The sequence below is a fragment of the Macaca mulatta genome, chromosome 1 (assembly GCF_049350105.2).
Source record: "Macaca mulatta isolate MMU2019108-1 chromosome 1, T2T-MMU8v2.0, whole genome shotgun sequence".
Classification (NCBI taxonomy): Eukaryota; Metazoa; Chordata; class Mammalia; order Primates; family Cercopithecidae; genus Macaca; species Macaca mulatta.
The window spans coordinates 185,811,230-185,835,835 of NC_133406.1; the positions used below are offsets into that span (position 1 = coordinate 185,811,230).

Below are 24,606 nucleotides of genomic sequence, written 5' to 3' on the forward strand. Positions count from 1 at the left end.
TTTTTTCAAGTTTCCTAATTGGCTCTATTTCCTGTTTTGAAATGCTGGTCTCTGTTGCTTCATCTTGAAATATATAGATATTTCATCTACATGAAATGTAAATATTTACATCTATATCTTTAGAGATACTCCAACTATATTTCACCTGTATATATTTTTCATCTGTCTATCAAGTTGAAACAACAGGGATGGCAGGAGCCAGGCCCAGGTGGAAGGAAGAGCGGGAGGAACTGGCCCCTGCAGCAGGGAGCACTGCCAGCCAGCCTCCAGGCTAGGGGTTAGGGGACCACTCTAGACCTGGGAGGAACACTGGCCAAAGCAAGAAAACTGGGACCACAGGTGGGGTGCAGGATGGGATGGGAACCAAGCTGGAGGAGTAGGAGCTAACATTTATCCAGAGTGGCCATTTATCAGGCTTACCTGATAAATGGGGAAGGATTGTCATCCAGTGTGGCAGGTCATACTTTATTAGGGTTGGAGAAGCAGGATTAGAACCAGCACATGCAGCCCATAGTTTTTGCACAGGAGCTCACTGCGGAGCAGAGGGGGCGCAGAGAAATTCCACGTAGGAAGCCTCATAAATAATGGTCAAAAAAGAGAGGAGGGAGGTGGCAGGTTCCATTCAGAGGAAGAGCACTGAGGACCTGCGGACAGGATGCGACAGCGGCAGGAGTGAGGGTGGCTGCCGCAGCTAGACTGGCCAGTCCTGACTCAGCTCAAGCAGACAGGGCGGAGGAGCGCCCCTGGAGGAAGGGCCCGGCCTTCAGCAACCTGGGGTTCCAGGCCTACCTACTTGGGTACGCCCAGTTCTGTGATCTGGGCAAGTTCTGTTCCTCCTCTGAGTCTCAGTTTTCTCCTCTGAGCCTCAGTTTCCTCCCTGCTTAGCAGAGTAAAAACACGCCTTTTGCTTTGCACCGAAGTTTGCACGCCTCGTATTTGACAATGCGCTTGTTTTTCTGGCACACCTGGTTGTGCAATGTCAGCGTCTAGAAGCAGCTGAGCAGCGAAAGCGGAAACACCCACAGGGCACTCCTCGGGCCCACCCACCTGCGGGAGGCGCCCTGAGACCGAGAGGCTGCCGGGCCCGGGGCCTCTGCCGGCTGCCCTTCGCCTCCCGCACGGCGCTCGCTCGGGGGACGCCCCCATCCACTGCCCTCCGCAGCCTCAGGCACAAGGGCAAGGCCAGGGAAGCAGAGGGGGCAGCCATGGCGGAGCCGGAGGCTGTGGCCGATGACCTAGACGCCCTCATCGACGACCTGGACTACCTGCCGGGCCACTTTCACCTGGAGATGCAGTTGAACTTCGAGCCGCACTCGCCGGCGCCGCAGCGCGCCCGGGACATGAAGCTGCAGCGGGAGGGTCTGCGGCAGGAGCTCGAGCTGGCGGCCGCCCCGCAGCGCCCCGCCGTGCGTCACCTCCTGGGCGCTTTCGCATTCTACCTGGAGGAGCTGGACGAGGCCCGCGAGTGCTTCCTCGAGGTGACCCGCGAGCACCCGGGCAACCTCAACGCCTGGGCCAATCTGGCACACGTGTACGGGCGGCTGGGCCAGGATGAAGAGGAGGAGGCGTGCGCCGCGCGGCTGGCCGGCCTCATGGGCCTGGCGGAGGAGCCCGAAGCCGCCGGGGACCCCCAGCTCCGCGCCGCTCGCTGCCTGGCCGAGCAGGGCTACGCGCACGGCTTCGACGTGGGCTGCGCCAGCCCAGAGGAGCGTGCGCGGGGGCTGGCGGCAGGCATCGCGCTCTACGACAAGGCGCTGGGCTACGGGCAGCAGGTGGGTGACCCCTGTCTCCCTACCTCCCGCTGGGAGGACTGTGACCATGGTCCCTTCTGTCTGCAGAGATGCTCCGGTACCCCTGACTCTCCCTCAACCCCGGTTCTTCGGTCTCCCAAATGCCTGTCCAATGTGCATCCCCGGCCTGCCCCAGCCACTCCTGTAGCCCTCTCCTGGTCTAGGGAGTGGAACCGCTTCCTAGTAGGACTGCCTGCCCAAGCCTCTCTTTTGGAAACAGCACAAGCCCAACCTGGGCAATTCATCCTTCTTACCTTGCTCCTCCCAGCAAGTGCCTGTTCCTGCGCCTGTGCACATCCACCTAAGTAAAAGGCACAATCACGCATCCTGCCAGAAACTTGGGCACATTCCCACCTCTTCTCTCCCGCTCACTTCCATCCCCATCCATTCAGTCCCCAAATCTTGTCCCTTCAACCTCCTGTTATCTCTGAGGTCTCTCCACACTTCTCCAGCCTTCCTCTGCCAGCCCAGCTTCCATACCTTCCTGCATGCACCAGTGTAGCAGCTGTCACCCATCCTTGGGGTCCTGCCCTCCAGCTTGACCCTTCTGCCTCATCTTCCCATCTGCTGCCAGTGTGGTGGTGCTCCATCTCGCGGGCCATGTCCCCACTGCCTGGTAGATAATTCCTAGGCTCTTTGATGGGTATTTAACATCCTCCATGATCTACCTGTCTGTCCTTCCTCTGCCACGTTCCCCCTTCCAAGCCACTGTGTGTCACTTTGCCACACTCTACTTCCCCTTGTTCCTCCATGGGCCAGATCTCCTTACAGCTCACCTTGTCCCTTTCTCAGCCTCTTCCTGGGGTGCCCTTTGGCTCCACCTTTGCCTAGAAGGTTGTCTTTAGTCTCGGGTTGGTCTCAGACATCCCCTCCTCTAGGAAGCCTCCACTAACTCCTCAGGCTGGGTCAGCGCTTCCTCTGGGCTCCCATAGCACTGCTCACACTGTCCGTTTCCCAGCCTCCAGCTCAACCGTGAGGTCTCTGAGAGTGAGGACAATGTCTGTCTGGTTTACCACTGTAAACCCAATACACACCGGCACAGCACCTGGCACACAGTGGCACTCAATAAATGTATCTAATAAATGAATGGATATATGTGCAGCATAGGGCCTAGCACTCAATAGGCAAATACTAGGTATATTATCTACTGCTGCATAACAAATACCCCCAAAATTTAGCAACTTAAAATATTAAGTATATATTATGGCCCAGTTTTTGTGAGTCAGGAATCCAGGCATGGCTTCACTCAGTGCCCTCGGGCTGTGGTCTCATCTGAAGGCCGGGATCTTCTTCCAAGCTCACTCACATGCTGTTGGCAGGATTCAGTTCCTCACTGGCTTCTGCCAATGGCTTCCCTCTTTTCCTTGCCACATGGACATTTCACCACTTTTGCTATTTTCTGCTCATTAGAAGCAAGTCACAGGTTCAGCCCACACTCAAAGGGGAGGATTACACAAAGACATGAATACCTGGAAGTGGGGATCACTGGGGCTATCTCGGAGGCAGCCTGTACTGAATGACAGACAAATGATGTGGTAGAGCATTATTCTCTTTTACAGAATAGGAAACCACAGTTCAGAGGGGTTCCATGAAGGCACAGCACAGACAGGGTTGAGCTGCTAACAATTATGTTTTATAATATTTTAGATTTGTGATATGTAAATAACAAGCCTTCACACATGGGTAGCACAACTCCCTTCACAAAGGCTCTGCACACTCCCCTCAGTGCCTTTTCCATGAATGTTCATGGCTTCTGTAAGAGAAGATGTGAGAGTCAAGACCTCAAAAGGTACAGGTTGGAGGGCATGGACCTGACTTAAGGACAGCATGCAGGGTAGGGGTTAAGAGAGTTGACTCTGAGTCAGATGGTCTGGGTCCAAATTCCAGCTCCCCCATGCTCACTCACTTCAAATCAGTGCTTAGCACCACCAATCTCCTTTTCCTTCTCTGTAAGATGGAGATAGTAATGTTACATATGTCATAGGCTTTGTCATCTGTAAAATAGGGACATCCTTCACTTGGTTGATGTCATAATTAACAGTTAATATTTGTAAAGCACCTAGAAAGAGCCTGCACAGGGATGAGCAGGGTCACAGATGACCCCTCCCTCTCCCTGGCTGGGAGAGCTTCCTCTGCTCTTAAGCTGAGTGTAGACATGACCACTGATTGCATGAGGTCAACAAGAACCCAGGTCTCTTGTTTCAATCCTGAGCCTGTGGCCCTGAATGCCAGGCTACCCTCAGTGGAAGGCATAGCCAACATTGATGTGTTGAGTGTGGTCATGGCAGCAGGTCATGGCAGCAGAGAGGGGCCTGAAGAGCCCTGGGCTAGGAGCCAGCAGGCCTAGGTTCTTGTCTCAGCTGCAACACTACCCACAGTGGGGCCTTCTCCTCCCCGGGCTTTGGTTTCTTCATCTGTAAAATGGGTGCAGGAAGCAGGGGCTACATGGTCTCTGAGGCACTTTCCTGCTCTTAGGAGGCCATTCACTGGGGGAAGTCTTCCTGGAGGAGGTGAGCAGGAAAGCAGTGATTGCGGGGTAGCTATCAAACAGAGGCTGGCTCTTCCCTCTCTGGGAACACGGCTACAGTGGGGACTCCCCAGTGAGTGAACATCCAGATGAGAAAGTGCTAAGCAGGATGCCCAGCACTCCAGGGAGGGAGCCTATTGCTCCACGGGGGTGTGGCTGCCAGCTCTGTGCTGTGTCCTGGGGCGTGGCCCAGCAGCTGCCCCACAGTTCTGCATAGAGCAGCTGTGGTCAGCCCCCTACACAAACCTCCAGAGAGAGTTTGGGATTTGGAGACCCCATTTATCATCTGAGGATTAGATGACATGCTTCTGAAGCACCTGGCACAGAGTAGGTGCTCAAGAAATAGTTACAGACAGGATGACACTAATGATGGTTGCATCATTTTAGAGTCCAGAGGTTTGGTTCTGAGCACCTAGTTCTGTTATTATTTTGCTGTGTGGCTGTGGACAAGTCCCTTGTCATCTCTTGTCACTTGCCTGAGTTCCCGCTTCATAAACATTGATCAGCTCCAGTTTTATTGGTATTATGCAACAAATGATAGGAGTAAAAATGCCCATAAACTGGAAAATTCTGTGCATGTCTGAGAGGTATTTATTGAGCATTTTAACATTTATTGAATACCTACTGTGTGCCAGACTCTGTTTTTAAGAAGTCCCTGCCTTTAAGAGGCGCTTGAACAAAAGGAGAAGCAAACATTTGCTTCTTCATTAACTATGCTTACCTGAGCCCCTCTTCTGGGAGTGGGAGCCAAAGGGACAAATCAGAGACATGTCTACTGCTGGCTGAGAACACAGGCATTCATCACAGGCCTGTGTCATTGGCAATTATCTCTAAGTACTGTACACCCAGAGGTCACACTTTCTGAACCCAAAACAGGGCCCCAGGGGCTGACAATGAAAGTACACTCTGGGGATATGGGGTCCGAAGCTTGGTATCAACAGGGACCTGGAAAGTCTGGGCCCTGTGGATAGAGTGGGAGTGACTGAGTCAGAGAGGGAACACGCCCCTTCAGCAGGAGTTCCCAGGCGGGAATGAGTGGGGACACACCCAGCAGGGGCATGGTGCGTGCAAAGGCCCTGTGGTGGGGCCTGCAAAGCATGGGGGCTTGAGTGCTGGCTGAACTGGGGCAAGGAATGAAGCTTGCCCAGGGTCACAGAGCTAGTAAATGGCAGTTAAATCCATGCCACCCTGGTTGACTGCAAAGTCTTTGCTCTTTCTGGAGAATTCAGAGAAGTGGGGTATAATGCAGATGGCTAGCAGGATGGTGAGGGGAGACCCCTCACAGGTGTACTCCTGGAAATCTAAGGCAGAGGAGTATGGAGAGAGAGGAGGTGGGTGGGTTGCCATGTGTCCAGAGACTGGGAAGGATGAGGTAGAAGGTGAAGTCAAAGTCAGACCAGAAGAGGAGGAGGAGGAGGAGGGACCCCCTGCAGTGAGAGATTTTCCATCTTTGTGGGGCTGGGACTCTCCCAGGTGGGGAAGAGCCTCTGGAGCTCAAAGGACAAAGAGCTGCTGAAGAACTGTGAACAGCTGCTCATCTGCTAACCTAAACTACAAAATAATAAGAACAAATTATACAAGAAAACGTTATAAAAGTTAATCATTCAGCCCATAATCTAAAAATAATCAGTGTTTGTATAGGAGGGGGTTTGTTTCTGTGACTTCCCTTCTTTGCTCTTCATTCCCTACCCTTACCTTCCTTCCTTCCTTCCTTCCTTCCCTCCCTCCCTCCCTCCCTCCCTCCCTCCCTCCCTCCCTCCCTTCTTTCTTTCTTTCTTTCTTTCTTTCTTTCTTTCTTTCAGACTGAGTCTGGAGTACAATGGCATGATCTCAGCTCAGTGCAACCTCCACCTCCCGGGTTCAAGCAATTCTCCCGCCTCAGCCTCCCAAGTAGCTGGGATTGCAGGCACCTGTCATCATGCCCAGCTAATTTTTGTATTTTTGTAGAGACTGGTTTTCACCATGTTGGCCAGGCTGGTCTTGAACTCCTGATCTCAGGTGACCCGCCTGGCTCCGCCTCCCAAAGTGCTGGGATTATAGGCGTGAGCCACTGCACCCAGCCACATTTCTCTTTCTTAAATTACAAAAAAATATGAGAAGACAGATGGCTTTGATCACTCCCCTCCTCCTCTCATCACCCCTGTAAATATACACACATGTCCAGAGACTGGGAAGTCTGCACACGCCATCTCTCACACACTCACAGATGGACCGTCAGTGGCAAATCTCTAGATTGAGTAGCTATTAAGAGCACAAGCTTTGGAGTTAGACCAGGTGAGAATTCTGCCTCCATCACTAGCTGGCTACAGGCAATTCTTTATTCCTCTGAGCCTCAGTTTCCTTCTCCGTAAAATGGGGTTCTAACATGAACCTCACATGGTTGCTGTGAGGATTGAGAGAACATGAAGACCACCAGGCAGAAGCACGTGAGGTCCTGCCTGGGGCTTCTCCCTGCCTGCTCTGGCCCACAGCACTTCGCCACTGCTCTTCAACAGAGCCTTCCAGCCTCTGGTTTACCCCCATGTGGTTTCTGTCTTGCCCCTAGAGTGTGGGCATTCTGTCTTGGGCTTTTCTCTCTCTTCCCCATCCACCCTCCTCAATGTCTGACATAGAGCTGAACACCAAGGGGAGTTTGCAGCCATTGTTTAATTTAGTCGAATATCTGGATTTTGTCTTTAAAATCCCTATTTTTTAAAATAAGGTAACTTGAACTTACTGTCTAAGAGAAAAAAAAAATCCCTGTCCCAAGCCAACTCAGTTATGTTATTTTCTTCTCCTTTTCCCAAAACACTGGTGCCTTAACACACACATGCAGTCACACACACCAAGGCAGGCCCTGAGTGATGACAGGAACCACACCTGCAATGGCGTCTGTGCACCGGGCACTGAGCTCAGGATCTTACCTGCCTTCGCGCATTTTAATTTTATTCAAACCTCACAGACACACTGCCAGGTGCTGTGATTCCCCCTCACACCCCAGGCATAACAGGCTCAGGGAGGGGAAGGGACTTGCCCAGGTTGACCCAGTGCCTGCGGGGCTGTCCACACTTCACCAGCCAGCTGAGGCAGCTGGGGAGGGAGGCGGCCAGCCTCACAAACAAAGGTGTGGGCATTCCAATCCATCACTGCGCCCAGCGGGGTGGGAACCTGGCAGGAAGGCCCAAGAGAGTGTCAGAGGTCAGCAAACCTAGGATCTCTGGCATGCATGCGTGTTCACAGACGCACACCCGCGCACACACACACACATACACACACACGCGACTCCACAATTCTGAGTGGTTTGATTTGGTTCAGCTACAAGAAGAGGTAGATGAAGCTGGATGATATCCCAGGCACTGTGCACACAAGTGCTTTTCATCGATTATCTCATTTGATCCTCACAGAAATGCTGGCAAATCCACATTGTTATTAACCCCATTCTACAGACAGCAAACTAAGGCTCAGAGAGGTGTTGTGACTTGCCCAGGGGCACATGTGGCTGGCAGGAACTAAACTCAGGACTATGGGACATCAAAGCCCAGGAAGATGGACAGCTTTCCTAAGGGTCTGGCTTCAACCTTCTGTGGCCTTGGGGTGCTCACGTTTGCATGTCAATGCCCTCTAAGTTTGCTACTGGCTTCTCTCCCCACTTGGCTGGGAAGTTTAAGAACTGGGTGTCCTCCTCCTCACAGATACAGAAGCCCAGAGCCAAAACTGCTTTAAGCATCATCTGGCCCATCTTTTGCAGGAGAAAAGATGATGTATGTTAGAGTGCAGCACCGCACAGACCCACGGGAGGAGCTGAGAAAATTCAGGCATCACTGTTGTTACTGCAGAGGGTAAGAGACTCCTGCAGACCCACTCAGCTACTGCCGGTGCTAGAGTTGGATTTGGACGCTGGACCAGACAGGGAATTGCCCTCTCACTAGGGATAGTGAAACAGAGAAGTGGCTCAACACAGTCCAGCAAGTCTGGGATCCAGCACAGAGCAAAACTGACAGGGCCTGTGTTTGCATGACAGACCTAGGACCAGAAAGGAGCTTTGACCAACAGGGAGCTGCTCAAAGCTTAAAATCCACAGGGAATTATCCAGGGAGCCCAAGACAGGGCCAGATATTTGCTTCCATGGCATAACACTCAAATCCCAAATTCCCTCCACCTGTGCACATATCACCCCAGCCAACATGTCTGTTGATGCAGGCAGGCCACGTGGGGTCACCCCTGTTTGCAGATGTAGAAGCTGAGCCATGCCAGTGGGCTCTCCAGGACCCCTAGAGGAGTGAGAGGCAGGGGTGGGACTCCAATCTCAACCTCTGTTTCCTCCCCACACCTGACAAGGCAGGAGCACAAGAGCATCACCACCTGCAGCTGTGTGTGGGGAACAGCAACCCTCTTCCCTGCCTGTCTTGTACATGGCCCACAGGCGGCAGGCTGGGGCCAGGTGGGGCGGGGCTCCGTGTGCAGGAGCAGAAAGGCTGTTCTGTGTCATCACAGAGGACATTCCAGTTGTGCAGGAAGGACATATCCACAGGCCTGCCACCTTGTGACTTTTATTTCTGCAGTGTCAGCCTTCACGGAGTCAGCAGGATGAGGTGGAAACAACAGGGGCATTGGAGGAAGGCAGATCTGAACTTGAATCCTGGCACTTCTGCCCTGGGCTATGGGGCTGGGCTGGTGGCTTTTTCTGTAGTCTCTGTTTCCTGATCTGTAAAAGGAGGAAGATACATCACACCTTCTAAGGCTGCTGTGAGAACCCAGTGCCATGATGCACTGAGGAGCCCAGTGACACTAGAGAAATGTTCTTTCCTGTTTGTCATTCCTCCTCCCCAGAAAGAAAATTAGTCAGCTTTCAGGAACTGACTCTGAATCCAGAGGACAGCCCATCATCAGGGGCAAAGTTCAAAATACAAGGCAAATATTTTCTTTAAGAACCAGCAAGGTCTCTGTATAGCCTATTCAAATCCATATATATTGTCAGTTGTTGGTGTAGTGAAAGATCTTCTATTGGAATAACTTAAAATAGCCAAGCTCCCCAACATTTCCTTCTTTCGGGGCTGTCTTTTGACGTAAATGGGACGCTGAACCTTGTACCCGACCCGAGTTAAGACATACCTGCTCTGGTAATGGCTTATCCTAATCCTACCATTTCCTGCAGTTTCTGCCAGGTCACTAACCTTTGTTGCTTACTCACCCAGCCCACAGGAGCTTCGATCTTCAGGCTTCCCTGAGGATCACAATTTCTGACCTTTTACTCACTAAAAAAGAGAGAAATTTTCTAGCCCATTTTTGCTCCACCTTAGGGTAGTACAGTGAGAGCCTCGTGCAATGGTTCTCAAACTTCAGCATGCAGTAGGGGGCCTGTTAAAACACAGATTGCTGGGCTCCCACCCCCAGAGTTTTAGATTCAGTGGGTCAAGAATTTGCATTTCTATCAAATTCCCAGGTGATGCTGCTGATGTTGCTGGACCGAGGGCCACACTTTGAGAACCACTTGTCTAAGGTAGTTGGAGGCAAAGACTCTGGAGCTAAGTCGCAGAGTTCTCAGCCCTACTACCTGCTAGCTGTGTCACTCTGGGTGCATGCCTTAACCACTCTGTTCCACAGTTGCCTCATCTGTAAACTTGGGAGAATAACAATCCTTACCCCATAGGTAACCCTTGAGAAAGCCTAATGGGGTAACACATGTAAATGAAGTGCCTGGTGCATAGTAAGTGTTCAAAAGTTGCTATTATTAGTATAGCAAAAGAGCATCATCTCCAGGTTTCAGTCAAGGCTGTCACACTGGACATGTGACTCTGAACATAACATCTTGCCTCAGTCTTCCCAGCCCAGCTGTATGAAGAGGGTAATGATACTCCCTTTACATTCCATGAGGCTGTTCTGAGGATCACATGGAATCTGTGTGAAAGCCCTTTGTAAATGGTAAACACCGTACAAACAGTAGCTCCTTGCAGCTGGATCTTGTGGGAAGAGCACTGAAGTCAGAGAGACCTGGCCTGAAGTACCAGGTCAAATAGGCAGGTCTCTGCTTTGGTTTCCCCATCCCTAATATAAGGAAAGTAATAGCGAGGGCCTCAGAAGAGCTAGGAAGTGTGCTGAGAACACCTCACCTGAGATCTGTCTCTCTCACCTTCAGCTTGTACCAGGGTCTACAAATTTCATTTGAGGGTCAGCATGGGCCTCGCCTAGTTCCCTCCCATGAATCTGCCACAGAACAGCAGCCTAATGTAAGCTCCTCCAGCACAAAGCCTGGACTCACACGCTGGCCAGACTCTCTCATAGACCACGGAATCCCCAGCCCATGGGATTGTGATAAGGACCAAATGAAAGAAAGGGGGGGGGTGTCCTGACCGGAGGCCACCTACCCCAGGCAGGTTCACCGTAAATACTCCTCTTTTGGCAGAAGTCCTGTGAGCCCCCTCCCAGGCTGCCTCCAAACACCTTGCCTCTGGGAGTCATAAACTCTGTAACTGAATTCCTTGCAGCCATAAGAGGTTTCACAGCAACTTTATTCTCCAGGATAGAGGTGGAATGCCCCCTCCCTTCTCCAAGAGGGGAGGGGGCAGTCACAAGCCTGCTTAATTTAATTTAACGCACTATGGCTTGCCAGGTTGCCCCTGGTAACAGCTTCAGCGGCTGCTTCAGTTACTGCTTAAGTTACAACCAGAAGGATTTTTAAAGAGACAGTCCAAGGCCGAACACAGTGGCTCAAGCCTGTAATCCAGCAGTTTGGGAGGCCGAGGCGGGCAGATCACCTGAGGTTGGGGGTTCAAGACTGGCCTTACCAACATGGAGAAACCCCGTCTCTACTAAAAATACAAAATTAGCTGGGCATGGTGGCACATGCCTGTAATCCCAGCTACTTGGGAGGCTGAGGCAGGAGAATGGCTTAAACCTGGAGGTGGAGGTTGCGGTGAGCCAAGATTGCGCCATTGGCCTCTAGCCTGGGCAACAAGAGCGAAACTCCGTCTAAAAAAAAAAAAAGAGAGGGAGACAGACAGTCTATTTTAGAGCCAGAATTGAAGCACAGAGTGAACATCCAACGCCAGCTTCACCACAGGGATAGAGGAGTAAAGCCCGGGCACAGTGAGGCTTCTGACTAGATCTGTGTATTGTATTAACTCTGTTCCATATCCACTGACTCCATCTGCAACTCCACAAGCCCTCCTGCAAATGCGGCTCTTAAGCCGGATCTGATGAGGGACTACTTTAGCGATTTGTCACACAGATGTCACCCAACTAGCTACTTTTTTGAAAATCAATTTTAGTCATCAAGTTGAAGGGGAGGAGAGTTGACCCTTAGGAGTTGCCCCTGCAATTCAGGCATACTGCCACCAGGTGGTGGTATTGCTTGCTTAGTGAAAACCGTAACCAGTCTCTTGAATTAATCAGTAATACTCAACAGCGCGCAGAGTGGTGGTGAAACCACTGGATTGTAAGCTCTGATGCTAACTAGTGTGGAACCTTAGGTAAGCCACCTCGCCTCTCTCTTCTTGGTGTCCTTGGATATCTAGTAAGGAGATTGATCAGGATAACTGAGTGTTGTGGACAAGGCTTAGGAATAGAATCATGGAGGCATGAGTCTAAGCCCCAGCTCTATCATGTACTAAGTGTGGTTTGGACACATAATTTAATTTCTTGCCACTTGAATACCAAGCAAGAGAGTGGCTGGGAAAGCCCTGAGGACAACACATTAGTCTCCAACACTGGGGACCTGTGGAGGCAAGAAAGGTGCCTGGGACCCAATAGGGGACTGGAGATCCTGAGGTCCTGGGAGCATAGTGGGAGAGGACAGCAGGGTGCCCCAGGATGGCTCCAGATTCCAGGGCCAAAGACCATGTTGCCTCATCGGGCACTGAAACATGCCACAGCAGACAAAGCAACCTCCTAGAGAACCCTAACCCCACTCAGCTCTCAGCTCTACCCAGACCAGGAGGAAGGGAACAGACATCTACTCTGGGCCAGGCACTGCCCTCACAACTCCTGAGAAGCCCATATGATTATCCTCCTTTGCAGATAAGGACATAACCTGCCAGGGGTAACTCATCCCCCAAGGTCGCCCATCTCATATGACCAGGCCTGCCAGGCACACAAGCCTCAGCTCTTCACATTCCCACCCCCCAAGTCTACTACACCTGTTCTTGCTGGATGCTAGGCTCCCTCGCCAGGAGCAAGGAAGGGAGAGTGGGTTCTCTTTCTCCCCACCATGACTCAGTTGAGCCAACCACAAAGCAGGTGAGGGACCAGAGGTCATGGGATCACTCACATAGAAGCAGCCAGGGGGCCGGGCACGGTGGTTCACGCCTGTAATCCCAGCACTTTGGGAGGCCAAGGCGGGCAGATCACTTGAGGTCAGGAATTCGAGACCAGCCTGGCCAACATAGCGAAACCCCATCTCTACTAAAAATACAAAAACTAGTCGGGTGTGGTGGCAGGCACCTGTAATCCCAGCTACTCGGGAGGCTGAGGCAGAATAGCTTGAACTCAGGAGGCAGATGTTGCAGTGAGCCGAGATTACGTCACTGCACTCCAGCCTGGGTGACAGAGCAAGACTCCATCTCAAAAGAAGAAGAAGGAGGAGGAGGAGGAGAAGAAGAAGAAGAAGGAGAAGGAGAAGGAGAAGGAGAAGAAGAAGCAGCAGCAGAAGCAGAAGAAGCAGCAGAAGCAGAAGGAAAAGCAGAAGCAGCAGAAGCAGAAGAAGCCAGGAAGCCTGAGGCACCACGTGCCCCTGATCCTTCGCTTGGTCAGGTTTTGACACATCATGCCAATTTGGCCCACACTAGGTGCTCCATAAATCCCAGTCTCCTTCTTCCTTCCCAGGTCCAGTGTAAGTAAAGCAGATAAGGGTATCCAGAGTCCTGTCCCTGCCTTTTTGCTTATTCCCACCTAAGTAACAGGATTACCTTTCAAGGTGATACAAATGTAAAAGCACACATCAATCAGATTTTGGCATTCCTGAGCTCTAGCCTCTTTTTTTTTTTTTTTTTTTTGAGACAAGGTCTCACTTTTTTGCCCAGACTGGAGTGCAGAGGTGCTATCATAGCTCACTGCAGCCTTAAACTCCTGGGCTCAAGTAATCCTCCCATCTCAGGCTTTAGAGCAGCTGTGACTATAAATGTGCACCGCTGTGCCTGGCTATTTTGATTTTGATTTTTGAGGAGACAGGGTCTCACTATGTTGCACAGGCTGGTCTTGAACTGCTGCTGGGCTCCAGAGATCCTCCTGCCTCAGCTTCCCAAAGTGCTGGGATTATAGGCATGAGCTACTGTGCCCAACTCCCCAGCTCTCTCTCCTTCTATAGCTCCCCAGTACCCTGCAGATGAGCTCCAAGTCCTGACCCTGGCACTCAGAAGCCCCTCCTGATTATGCCCCTGCTGGCTCTTCCCTTCACCCCTTACTATCAGGGTTCCAGTCCTTGGGCTGCAGGCAGACCCCAGCATACCTTGCTCGCTCTTCTCTGAGCTTTTGCACTTGATGTCCCATCCTCCTAGATTGCCTTTTCTCACTGTATCCACCTGAGTGATTCCTACTTGTCCTTGAGGACCCTGCCCTAGTACCTCCTCCTCTGGAAAACCATGGGGAAGTCCTTGGATTGTATAGGATACCTCCCCGAGCTCCCATAGCCCCCGTGTTCCTTCTACTCTAATTGTGTCTTTGGGTCTGGCTTTCCTGCAGGACCCAGAGTCCCTAAATGTGGGACCTGCCTTCTGTCTCCTGTCTTTATTGCCCAGCCGAGAGCCACACGAGAAGCTACTCAGGGAATATTGACTGAGAAATGCAATTAGTGGGACCGCTTCTGGGTGGTCTGACTGGGACCTGGGTTCCAGATCCTGTCCTGAAGGGCAGTCATACCAGTTGGTGGGATCTGACTCATAAGGACCCCTCGCTTTCTTCCTCCCTCCAAATTCATCCAAGGTGTCCCCGGAGCAGCCACAGCCTAACCTGCTAGCATTGGCCCCCCCGGGTCCCCATTCACACACTCTGTGCTGCACACCCATCAGCTCCCCATCCCTAACGTCTCCAGGCCTCTGCTCATGGGAGCTCTCCATCTGGAGCCCACCCTCTGAAGTGCCAATGTGACCCAAGACCCTCCTTAAGCCCTCATCCCCCAACAGGGAGTGGCCCGCCCATCCCCCGCACTCCCTCTGTACCAGTCTCATGGCCTCGATCAGACCTGGCTTCATACCACAGCTACTGGCAACCCGGTGTGGGGAAGCAAGCATGGGCTTTGGAAGCTGATAAACGGGGACCGGATCCCAGCTCTGGCACTCAAAAGCTGTGTGACCTCAGGCAAATCACTTTATCTCTCTGAGCTTCAATATGTTCCTCTATAAAATGGGGATAACAGCTACTTGATAGGTTTGTTGTGAGATGGAGAAGATGGGTGTCAGGATCCTGGCACATGCAGGCACTGAGCCGCATCCTATTATTGAAGCCTGGGTCTGCTTCCGCTGCCAGGTTGTGAGTGCGTTCGGGTGAGGGTGCAGGTCCCATTCAGTGCCACATTCCCAGAGCACCCAACGCAGGGCCTTATGCCATAGGTGCTGACAAATGCATTCACCCCAGCTGCTGGGGATGGGGGTAGAGAGAAGATGGACCCCCCTCCCCCACAGCTGAGGAGGCCACAGTGGGGGTGGCGAGTGCAGAGTGAAGCCTCCAGATCAGGGACGGGAGATGAATGTGGAGGGAGGGGCTGGAGCCTGAGGGAGAGCTGCTGATATGCACTGGGGGTTTTATTGGTTTTCATTAAAATTCCTTCCCGAAGCCGGAGCAGCTACTCCCATAAATAACAGCATAAATATTTTATCTGGTGCCCAAGTCGCACAGCAAGGTTGGCAGGAATAATAATGGCAAAACAGTTCAGGGGGGTCTTGGGCTTCAGCTGAGCTGGGCTCACTTAACATGCCCAAAGGGGCTTTCTCAGGAAGGTAAAGCCTGCAGGGATGGCACCAAAGGGAGAGGCAGGTGGGCGTGGAGGAGAGGGTGAGCAGTGGGGTATGCGCCCTGGGGTTGGGGAGCCTGTGGAGGGTGTGGGAGGAAATGCTTACCACACCTGCTCTAGGATAGGCACCTCACTGGGGGCCCTCACAAAGCCTCTGTAGTCAGAGAAGTGAAGTGACTTGCCCAAGGCCACCCAGCCAGTCACGGGCAGAGCCAGGACTGTAATCAAGGGTGTTTAAGGTCAAAGCCCTTCCCACTGTGCCTGCTGCTTCTTGGGGTTCAGCAAGTGTGGGAGTTTATGAACAATGGCCAGAGTACCTCAGTAATGGCAGCGAGGGCTGTTCTCTGTTTTCCTAGATCCCGATGGAGGAGAAAAGGGGCTGGTATTTCACCATGGCAACACTCTACATCAGGTCAGGCAAGAAGGTGGCAGGGGTACGGGATGGTGGAGGGAGAGGTGTGGCCTGGTACCCAGCCAGCAGGGTAAGGGCAAAGGTGGCTGGGTCCATCCTGCTGGAAAGGGCTCCCCAAACCCCACCACCACCACCACGGGCCTGGGCAGGGCTGGCAGCACACAGGACAGCTGGGAGGGGGTGCCACCCAAACACATCTCCTTCTTGGCCACAGGCTAGATGGTATCTTCCTGGAGCTGGGCAGTGAGGAGCAGAAGAGGCTGCCCGCCTTCAACCGCACGTTGGCTCTGCTCCGGCAAGTGCTCAAGTCTGAGGACCCCCGCCACCAAGGTAGGGGCCCAGGGGATGGGTGGGACAGCAGCCTCTGTCCCCCGCCACCAGCCTGCTGGCATTGCACCCACCTCTGGCACTACCTCCCTCTCTTGGCTCCTGTTTCTTCCTCCTTCTCTCTGTCCCCTACACTCATCTGGGCACCTCAAGGAGCCCACATACCTTGCCCAAGTGAACATGCCAACTACAAGTCACTGTGACTGCAGGCTTCCCGTCTGCAGCTCGTGACCTGGAGGGTGAGAGGTAGTTTCCCCTGTTTCCAATTATTTATTGTCAGAAGATTGAAGCCTCCGTTGAAGAGGAGTTGAGTCATTTTTTTGCAGGGCCAGAGAGCAAGAACAGGGACTAGAACCACCAGAGCTGGTGAGAGCTGAAGTCAGAAGAGACCTACATACCTGAAATGAGTTCCCCCGGATGACACATTGAACACAGAATAAGCACTAAAACGGGTTCACTAACCCCTCACACGGCCCCTCTCTCCACCTTTGCTTCTCTCTGTCCCTGGCAAGTTGCCCTCAGTGATCTCACGCTACTGTCCATTGCTTTGTCTTCACGGGCAACACCTAAGATGGAGATGGCCCCTTCCCTCTCTCCACCCTGCTGCTTCCTAGAGACCCTCTCCCACCCTTCACCCCCAGCCCTGGCCTGGTGCTACCTCGGGATGCTGCTGGAGCGGAATGACACCTTCTCCACCACCCCCATGGGCGTCCATGACTGCGGGTACTCGGGGACCGACCCTCTGGACTGCTTCGGCAAGGTACGTGCCCCCAGCCACACCCACCCTCTAAACTGAGAAGGAGCCTGGCACCCCAGCCTCTCCACCCAGAACCCAGGCTTCTCTGGGTGTCAGTCCCCACCGCGTGGTCCACCCAGGAAGTACACTTACTCCAGACCTTGCTCTCCATCCTCTCTTCATTCAAAACAAAAGATACCCTCCCCATACCAAATCTGGCCCCAGCCCATTTCTCCAGCCTTGAAACAGACCCTTAGACTTTTTCCCTTGAGGCCTCCATTCACAGTACTCCCTCTGCCAGGAGTTCCCTACCTCCCCACCCCCAGTGGCATAGTAGAATGACGAGTTTAGCTGGGGTCTCCTTGCCAGTCCTGCCCATAGGCTGTGTGACCCTAAGGTAAGTCACTTACAACAGGAAGCAGTCAATGACAATAGTGGGGGTAAGTGCTATCACCCAGGTAAAAACCCTATACTTTGTAAGGTTGGGGGATGAGGGTTGCCTCTGGCCCTTCCTCTCACCTGCCCCGGGAAGATGGGGGAGCATACACTGGGAAGGAGGGGTCTGACTGGGGTCTAGAAAGCTTTATTGGATGTGACAGGTGATGTGGTCATGGGCCGGGCTCTCAGGAGTTGAGTGCCAATGGGTTGTGCCCCAAGGTGTTGGGTTCTATGATATGACAACTTACTGGCAGGTGGATAAGGGTGGATATGGGTAAAGGGCACTGTGTTGATTTGGATGTATCCAGAAATGGGGTTCCGGTGGTTCAGCACTGTTTAGCCAGCTCTCACTAACGACCAAGCAAGTGGTTTGCTTTTGCACTCCTCCCTTACCTAGGCCATCGAGATCGCCAAGAACCAGCCTCCCATCCTGAATCGCCTGGCCAAAATCTTCTACTTCCTAGGAAAGCAGGATATGGCCATTGGAACCTGTAACATGGCCCTGGATGTCCTACAAGATCCAGAGCTCAACTGGCAGGCGTACTGCACAAGGGCCAAGGTGGGTCAGCTTCCTGCGCCACCTTACCCCGCCACTGGGAATCAGAGAACAAGGGCCATAGGCCAAGACCCTGTTGCCAGGGCCCAAGGCTCAGGGAGTCCTCATGGTGGAAGGCAGCTTAGGAGCCATCAAAAAACACAGTTGGGTTCTATACAGCTTTTTGTTTGTTTTGAGACAGGGTCTCACTCTGTCACCCAACTGGAGTAGGGTGGTGCCACCATGGCTCACTGCAGCCTAGACCTCCTAAGCTCAAGCAATCCTCCCACCTCAGCCTCCCAAGTAGCTGGGACTACAGGAGCACACCACCGCACCCAGCTAATTTTTGTTTTGTTTAGTAGAGATGAGGTCTCATATGTTGCCCAGGCTGATCTCAAACTCCTGGGCTCAAGCAGTCCTCCCACCTTGACCTCCCAAAGTGCTGGGATTCCAGGTGTGAGCCACTACACCCAGCCCTGTAAGGTTTTTGAGTGAAAGAATGCATAAGCCTCCACTCACTGCAGGAATCCCTTCTACAATGCCTGGTCAGTGAGCCCCCAGCCTCTTCTGGATTGGCACAGGTGGAATCAGACTGACCAGAGTTGAAATCTGGCTTCTCTACCTTGTGGAACTTGTGGCAAGCCACTTACCCACCCCCCCGCAAACCTCAGTTCCCAAATCTGTAAGATATAAATAAGAACACTTTCCTTAAAATGTTGTCAACAGACGCAGTGAGGTAGCATCTAAAGCACAGTGCCTTGGACATAGGAGGTGCTTCTCTGAAAGCCAGTAGAGGTCATTTAATATAGTGGATCAGAGCTCTGGCTCTGAACACAGACAGCCTTGGTTCAAATCCCACAACACCACGTGCTATGGGACCTTTGGCAAAATACTCTTGCCCAGATTCTGAGTCTCAGTTTCTTTATCTGTAGATGATAATATGTCTCATAGAGTTGTTATGAGAATTACATTAGATTTTGTATGTAAAACTCAGCATCAAGCACACAGTCAGATTTCATAAGAGACTGACTGCTACTAATTTAATATTAGGCATATTTTTGAATTATCTCACTGTCTCTTGAGGCAGTCCACTGCATAGTCATTTAGGTCTGCAAGTTACACACTTAGTTGAGTGCTGTCTCCCGCTAGCTTCCTGCACCGGTCCCAGACCCACCCCCTAGAGCCCACACAGAGCCCATGTGCTTGAGGAAGCAGACTCGGAGCTCCAAGTTTACTTCACTGCAAGCCGAAGAGTCCCCCCATCCCCTCATCTTCTCCACTACCATCCACATGACCTAGTGGCAAATCCTCTCCCAGTCTTGGTCTCAGTGGCTTAATTACTTTGCCAGCAGGTATGAGGCAGGAGTGAAATTCCTTCACTGTCATGGATGTGGTTATTATTATAGATAATAATATTAACCATAATAGTAAATAATAAAATATTTCTATAAAATTCTGCATTTCATCAAGCACTTTCATATTCGTGATCTGATTTAATGCTCACAAGAATCCTGTGAGAGAGGCCAGACATGTGCCATCCTACATATGAGGCCACATATAACCAGGGAGGCAGGGAACTTCCCCAAAGAACTGCATTCAATAATCAGAAACTCCAATTTTACTCTCCTCCCTCCATCACCATCTGGTGTCTTATGATCCTGGCCTCTCTGTGGTGCCAAAGGTCACTCAGATGACCAGAGGAGCACAGGATGGTGGAGAAGAGACGGTGAGGAGGAGGGAACTCACATTATCTGTGTAAAAGCCTCAGTCCATGCTGCGGCCCATAAGCATGGCCCTGGCCCCATGAGCTCTCTACCCCACCTCCCTCTGTTCATGCCTCTCTCAGTCTTCCAACCCTACTGGCCAGGGCCTCTGCCTGGAATGCTCTTCTCCCAGGTATCTGATTGGCTTCCTCCCTCACTTCCTACAGGTCTTCTAGTGGCCATCTAATTGAAAATATCAAAGCCATGCAACATTTAATTATATATATATATTTATATTATTTATATATATTTATATAAATATATTAATTTATTTATTTTTAAAATTCTTCTAGAGATAGGGTCTCACTCTGTCACCGAGGCTGGAGTGCAGTGGCGTGATCATGGCTCACTGCAGCCTTGAACTCCTGGGATCAAGTGATCCTCCCACCTCAGCCTCCCAAGTAGCTGGGACCATAGGTGTGCACCACCACACCCACCCAGCTGATTTTTTAAAAACTATTTGTTGTAGACACAGGGTTCTGCCTATGTTGCCCAAGCTGGTTTCAAATTCCTGGGCTCAAGCAATCCTCCAGTCACAGCCTCCCAAAGTGCTGGGATCATAGGTGTGAGCCACCACACCTCGCCACCGCCAACGTTTTATGTTTTCCTTTCCTCGTTTAGTTTTCTTAGCATTAATCACTCCCCTACACACTATTTACATCTTTATCATGTTTATTTTCTCTCTCCCCCAAAACATATAAGCTACTTGAGGGCAGGGATTTTTGTGGTTTTGTTGTCTACTGCATTCTCAATGCCTAGAACAGTGGCTGGCACAGAGGAGGCTCTTAATGAATATTTGCTGAACGAATGAATGAACTGAGCACCTTCCATATGCTAGCTCCTGACTAGAATATGTTCTTTCAGACATCATGGTAATTCCCCCAGGAAGATATTCATGAACTAATTTTTCAGATATAGAAATGAGGTTCAGGTTCATAGAGTTGTGGAACTCCCTCCAGATGACATGGCTAATAGCTAGGGGTTGAGGGAAGGACTGAAATTCAAACCCTAGTCCAACTGACCCGAAAGCCAGAGATTCATCTCCCCCTGCCTCCATGATGCTGTCTTATAATCAAAGCCCTTCTGATGACTATAAAGCATTAATACCTTCAACAACAATAGCCCCCTTTCCCTCACTTCCTCCTACCCAACCCAAACCCACCACTCCTAAACCTCCAAACTTTGTAAATGCTCTTAAGTGTGAGGAAAATGGAGGAATTAAGGAAAGCAAGGGTCTGAGATCATTTGTAATGTGATGCTTGTCAGTTGGGGCTACCTGCCATTCTTCCCAAACTGCTTGTTGACATAAACTCTCCCAAAATTGGTGCTGCCATCCTACCTAAAATAATCCTCCCCAATCATCTCTATCCCATTGTCATGTTTATTTTGTCATAGCACTTGCCACTTGAAATAGTACTGTTTCCTATTGACCGCCTCCCCTACTGGAATGTTAAGTTCCGCCAGAGCGGGAACCTCATCTATCTTGTTACCATGGTACCTCCTGTACCCAACATAGGAACTGGCACATGGTGGGCTCTCAATACATATCTGTTGAATGAGTAAGGGACTCTTACTTCATCACTCATTGCACAGAGAGGGAAACTAAGGACCAGAAAGAGGGTGTGGCTAGCCCAAGTTGGTCCAAGGCTAGAACCTAGGACTCCTGGGTCCCAGCCTCAGGGTCTTTCTACTGCAGCACAGAACCTCCCTGGCTGCTGTTAGAAAAAAAGACTGGGTTCATTTAGAACAGAGAGGAGGGCAGAGGCCCTTGCCTGGATCATCTTTCCTAAGCTGGCTCTCTGTTGGCAGATCCACATCAGAGCCTACCTGCACGACCTGGAGCGGGCCAAGATGGGTCTCGGGGGCATGCCTGACAGGAACCACCTGGCCTGTGCCAAGGCTGACCTAGAGGAAGTGGTCAGGGTGTGCCCAGGCTTCAAGGCGTACCTGGACATCGGCCAGGTAAGGCAGTCTCTTGGCTTAGCCAATAGCTGAGCAAGAATCTGTTTACTCCTTGCCAGGCTAGGCCAGGGCTAGGCCAGGATGCAGAGGAAAAAGTTGCACTCCCTCATAACAGTACCCATCTCCTCCAGCCATGGTGAGGATTGAATAAGATGTGTGTACAGCATTTAGAACAAGGCCTGGCTCTTCCTAAGCACTCAGGAAGTGTGGGCATTATTCTTGATCTTGAAGATATCTATTCTTTGTGTTCAGGGAATGTTTACCAAGAAGTGACAATATCATAATTTTAGATACAAGAAAACCGAGATCCAGAGATTGACTCACTCAAGGTTACATGGCTAGGTGTGAAGGGGCTGGAACTGGAATCGGGGTACTCTTTTCCTAGAGGAGCAGGAATAAAACGTGTGATTAATAATTGTCGATGGAGAGAGGGTGGGAATGAGTGAAGGAATGGAATTTTTTTTTAAGCAAGCGTGGGGCGGGAATGAGCATGGAGCCGGGCCTGCAGTGAAGGGCGTGTCCCCCACCCCAGGTCTACTACTACATGGGCGTGGACGCAGTGCAGGAGCTGCTGGCGGTGGACGAGGCGGCGCTGAACCAGGCGCTGGTGTTCCTGGCCAAGGCGGGCGAGTCGGAGCTGGGTGCCACGCTGCCCGAGCTGCAGCTGCTGCGCGGCAAGTGCCTGCGCATCAAGGGCGAGGACGCCAACGCGGCGGCCTGCTTCAAGCGCGCGGTGGAGCTGGACGACGCGGGCTCCAGCCACACCGAGGGCTTCGGCTGCCTGCTCGAGGCGCTACTGGCGCAGTGGAGCCAGGCACAGATGAGCGACTGCGAGCTGGGCCGCGAGGTGGACGCCTGGCTACGCCGCGCCCAGGACAAGTACCCTGCGGCGCGCCTGCGCCAGGAGCTGCAGCGCGTGTGGCGCGGGCACACGGACGAGGTGCTGGGTCTGGCCCGGGCCCTGGTGGCCCAGGGACGGCTGGCGCTGGTGCGGCTGCTCTTTGAGACTATGGAGCGCGAGGGCGAGGGCGCCAGTGCGCCGCGGGACCGCCGGGCGGTCTCCTTCTAGGATGCGGGTGCCCAGGCCGGAGGCTCCCGGGGACCCCGCCCAGGCCCCGCCCAGCTGGTGGGACCAGGTCTGGACGGACCCCCTGCCTTAGGCTGGCCTGGGAGCGGAGCCAGTTCGATTCTCTGTCAGGAATTGTGAATGGGGATGTTGCGACACCCGGGCGGTTTGAAATGCCCACCCAGACTGGAGGGCCTGAGAGCAGAAGAGGCTGGGAGCAGAGGTGAGAAAACACTGGGAAGCTGCCAATTGAGGGACAGAATGTTCTAGACATACAGGTAAAATAAGATGGTTGTGAGGCTCCTGAGAGAAACAGAAGACAGTTACCTCAGTGTGTCTGTTTTCTAGTCCAGGGACTCAGTCCCTCAGGCCTGCGAGCCTGTCTTTGGACTCCCGTGGGCTTCACTCTATCCTTATGTGAAAGTCCCCTTTACTTTAGTTGACTGGAGTGGGGTCTGAGCTCCTGCAGCCAGAAAAGCCCTGGCTAAAGCAGAGGTCAAGACTGCACCGCTAGTGAGTTACGGAACAGCGCCCTAGCCTAAGCCTGGTCCTCCAGGCTCATTCCTACCTCTCTGCCACTTTTCCAGCAGGCCTCCTCCTTGGTCAACTTGGCCTGAAAGGCCTCCCAAACGCTCTGAATAGAGCCCATCAACAGAACATTCACTTGACTTCCCTGCTCTTGGGGGAACTAGGGGCCCCACCCTTTAGGAGGTACAACCTGCCCCCAGTCTTTTTTTTTTTTTTTTTTTTGAGACAGAGTTTTGCTCTTGTTGCCCAGGCTGGAGTGCAATGGCACGATCTCTGCTCACTGCAACCTCCGCCTCCTGGGTTCAAGCGATTCTCCTGCCTCAGCCTCCCAAGTAACTGGGATTACAGGTGTGCACCACCACGCCTGGCTAATTTTGTATTTTTAGTAGAGACGGGGTTTCACCATGTTGGTCAGGCTAGTCTCAAACTCCTGACCTCAAGGGATCCACTTGCCTCAGCCTCCCAAAGTGGTGGGATTACAGTATGAGCCACCACGCCTTGCCCTGCCCCCAATCTTGACTATTCTACTAATTCTAAAGAAAATCTTGGAATTTTACACTCTTAGAATCATAGTCATAGATTTTTTTTTTTTTTTTTTTTTTTTTGAGACAGAGTCTCACTCTGTCGCCCAGGCTGGAGTGCAGTGGCCAGATCTCAGCTCACTGAAACCTCAGCCTCCTAAGTTCAAGCGATTCTCATACCTCGGCCTCCCGAGTAGCTGAAATTCCAGGCTGTACTCACTGCTTTGCTCATATCCTCACTCATTACCAGGGACAGACCAGCACCCCTGCATTGCATCTCATATATCCACTGATGGGTAGAGAACAGACTGAAATTCAGTGTCTTAGAGATTGCACAGTGCACCCCCCTCATTGTGCAGATGGGAAAACTGAGAGCCATAGAAGGGAAACGGCTTGCCCAAAGCCATACTTACTGTTTTCCCCACACTTACTTTCACACTTTTTACCACAAACTTACTTTCACCATTCTTCAGGTTTGGAAAAATACTAATAAACTAATCAACTCTAAAGTATTCAGTGTTTATATGTTAAAGGTTTGTGTGTCACTTGTTACATGGGTCACTCTGATATCCACTGGGACAGTGTTTCAACACTAATGGTGGCATTCCAGGTACCTGTGAAATCTGGCAGTGAGGCCACCCTAAGGCTCCTGAATTCTACCTCATGTCTCACCATGGCTCACCACTTTGAATGGTGACATTCTCTCTCACCCTCTTTCTCCTCTCACCACCATGGCAGCAGAGGCCAGAAGGTGACTCCACAGCAGACCACACACACCCCTGTCCACTTCTGCCCCCCAACCACCCCCATCCCTTTTCTGCCCAAGACTGTGAACCATGACTGTCCCTAGGATGGGATCCCATTTCTTTCTTCTCCTTCCTTAAACAAACAAACTGAATTTAAGGCAGTCTGCTAGCAAAACTTAGAGGCTGATGAAGTTTGTCTTTTTCCCCAGGTCCCCAGTTTGTTTGTTTCCTTTCTTGTCTTTCCTGTCCCCAAAGGTATGTATTTCTCCCTCCATTGCCTCCCTGTCCTTTCATAACTTTTTCAGTAAACTTTCTGATCATTTCATTCATCCTA

General features: G+C 51.8%; 2 protein-coding genes across 5 annotated transcripts in view; one reads left to right on the forward strand and one right to left on the reverse strand.

Annotated features, from left to right (window-relative positions):
* Positions 1–1,677, reverse strand: part of CIMAP2 (ciliary microtubule associated protein 2) — a 41,423-nt gene extending 39,746 nt beyond the window's left edge. The window contains exons 1-2 of the mRNA XM_077955964.1: positions 1,284–1,677; positions 421–644 (exon numbers count right to left, since the gene is read on the reverse strand). Coding sequence (XP_077812090.1) covers positions 421–445 — 25 coding nt within the window. The 5' untranslated portion in view covers positions 446–644; positions 1,284–1,677. The remainder of the gene's footprint in view (positions 1–420; positions 645–1,283) is intronic.
* TTC22 (tetratricopeptide repeat domain 22) lies at positions 628–24,035 on the forward strand. Of its 4 annotated transcripts, XR_013401739.1 has the most exons (8): positions 628–1,772; positions 15,595–15,650; positions 15,865–15,980; positions 16,619–16,737; positions 17,549–17,710; positions 21,259–21,411; positions 21,944–23,255; positions 23,638–24,035. XR_013401739.1 is itself a non-coding variant. In XM_028833420.2 (7 exons), the coding sequence occupies exons 1-7, from the start codon at positions 1,206–1,208 to the stop codon at positions 22,478–22,480; spliced, it is 1,737 nt and encodes a 578-aa protein (XP_028689253.2). In that variant the 5' UTR covers positions 628–1,205; the 3' UTR covers positions 22,481–24,035. The 4 variants fall into 4 exon arrangements, 3 of the variants coding, with proteins under 3 accessions (XP_028689253.2, XP_002808263.4, XP_077812088.1); XM_028833420.2 differs by having other exon boundaries at positions 16,592–16,737; positions 21,944–24,035; XM_002808217.4 differs by having other exon boundaries at positions 21,944–24,035.
* Positions 24,036–24,606: the final 571 nt, after the last annotated feature.